The sequence below is a fragment of the Sinocyclocheilus grahami genome, unplaced genomic scaffold, assembly GCF_001515645.1.
Source record: "Sinocyclocheilus grahami isolate Dianchi unplaced genomic scaffold, SAMN03320097.WGS_v1.1 scaffold43037.1, whole genome shotgun sequence".
NCBI classification, from domain to species: domain Eukaryota; kingdom Metazoa; phylum Chordata; class Actinopteri; order Cypriniformes; family Cyprinidae; genus Sinocyclocheilus; species Sinocyclocheilus grahami.
Genome location: NW_015524350.1, coordinates 1 through 1152, shown reverse-complemented (window position 1 = coordinate 1152; position 1152 = coordinate 1). Strand labels below are relative to the sequence as shown.

The following is a 1152-nucleotide window of genomic DNA, read 5'->3' as shown; positions in this document are numbered from 1 at the left end:
ATATATATATTGGATGATGAAACATGACTTGTATGTATTTTTATTAGATCATTACATCTCAATATCTTTAAAGTTTTGGTTCAGTTCAATTTCTGAGAAAGATAATACATTTTACTAATTTAATTGAGCTATGTTTTAATATAAACATGACACGTTTTCATAAATTTTCAGATTTTCTAAATAAAATCTAAACATTAAAAGATCAATTTATACCATTTCAAATTATAGTTAAAGTGCTTGTATGCATATATGGATTTCTATAGGAATTATTTTCATTAAAGTTTGTCATTTTTATGTGAAGTGATTCTTATGTTCTATCATGTTCAGTGCATTTTACTCACCATGCTGCTTTGCAGGTGCACTATCAAGACTTGCTGCAGTTCATACAGAAAGCTGTACAAGAAGAAAAACAGCAAAGTGTTGAGGTCTGTCAATGAGCCTGGCAAAACTACCCAGAATATTATCATTTTATACTGTCCGCAGCTTTCTGAAATAAAAAAGCACATTTTGATGGATGTTTTTGAACATGATCCTCAGGCAGAGACCTGGGATGCGTCAGTGGCCAGTACTGACCTGGAATCAGTGAGCGACAGGAGCGATGCGAATGCAGAACAAAGAGAAGCATGGCTTCAGAGGTTCCACAAGATGGAGATGGCCTTACAAATGTGTGACACCCAAAACACAGGTATAAAACCCATCACACGAATACAGTTTGTCTGAAGCACATTTTAAAGTGATTTAAAACACTGTGACTCATAGAAAATGATAGACACTTGTATGATGAAATGATGTTTTCAACACTGGTTTTCAGGTTATGTGGACAGAGACCAAGCCAAACGCCTGCTACAGAACTACAACCTCATCCTTGATCTGAATCTGAGTCCTCTGAAGGTCAGCGAGGTCACGCGTAACACTCAGCGAGAGGGCAAAGTTCACCTCGCATCGGCTCTGCGGAAACTGAAGGAACTACACACCGCTTAAACTTTTCCTTAAACCGAAGCAAATGCTACAGCATTGCAGTCATCTTTAATAAATGCTCTGCCTGGGAAATATTGACAATGACAAAAAAATGCTTTTAAATTAAATTTTTTCCATATTGAAAACTGAGTGAATCTCATATAAACAGGTCATGTTTTGCCCGAAAAATCTAAG

At 36.1% G+C, this 1152-nt stretch overlaps 1 protein-coding gene across 1 annotated transcript; it reads left to right on the top strand.

The window, feature by feature from the left end:
• Window positions 1–327: 327 nt before the first annotated feature.
• Window positions 328–981, top strand: LOC107580751 (uncharacterized protein C1orf87; the record flags this gene model as incomplete). Its single annotated transcript, XM_016266394.1, has 3 exons — window positions 328–425; window positions 538–685; window positions 812–981. Coding segments are annotated over 3 exons (416 nt in total), but the record flags the coding sequence as incomplete, so codon positions are not given.
• Window positions 982–1152: the final 171 nt, after the last annotated feature.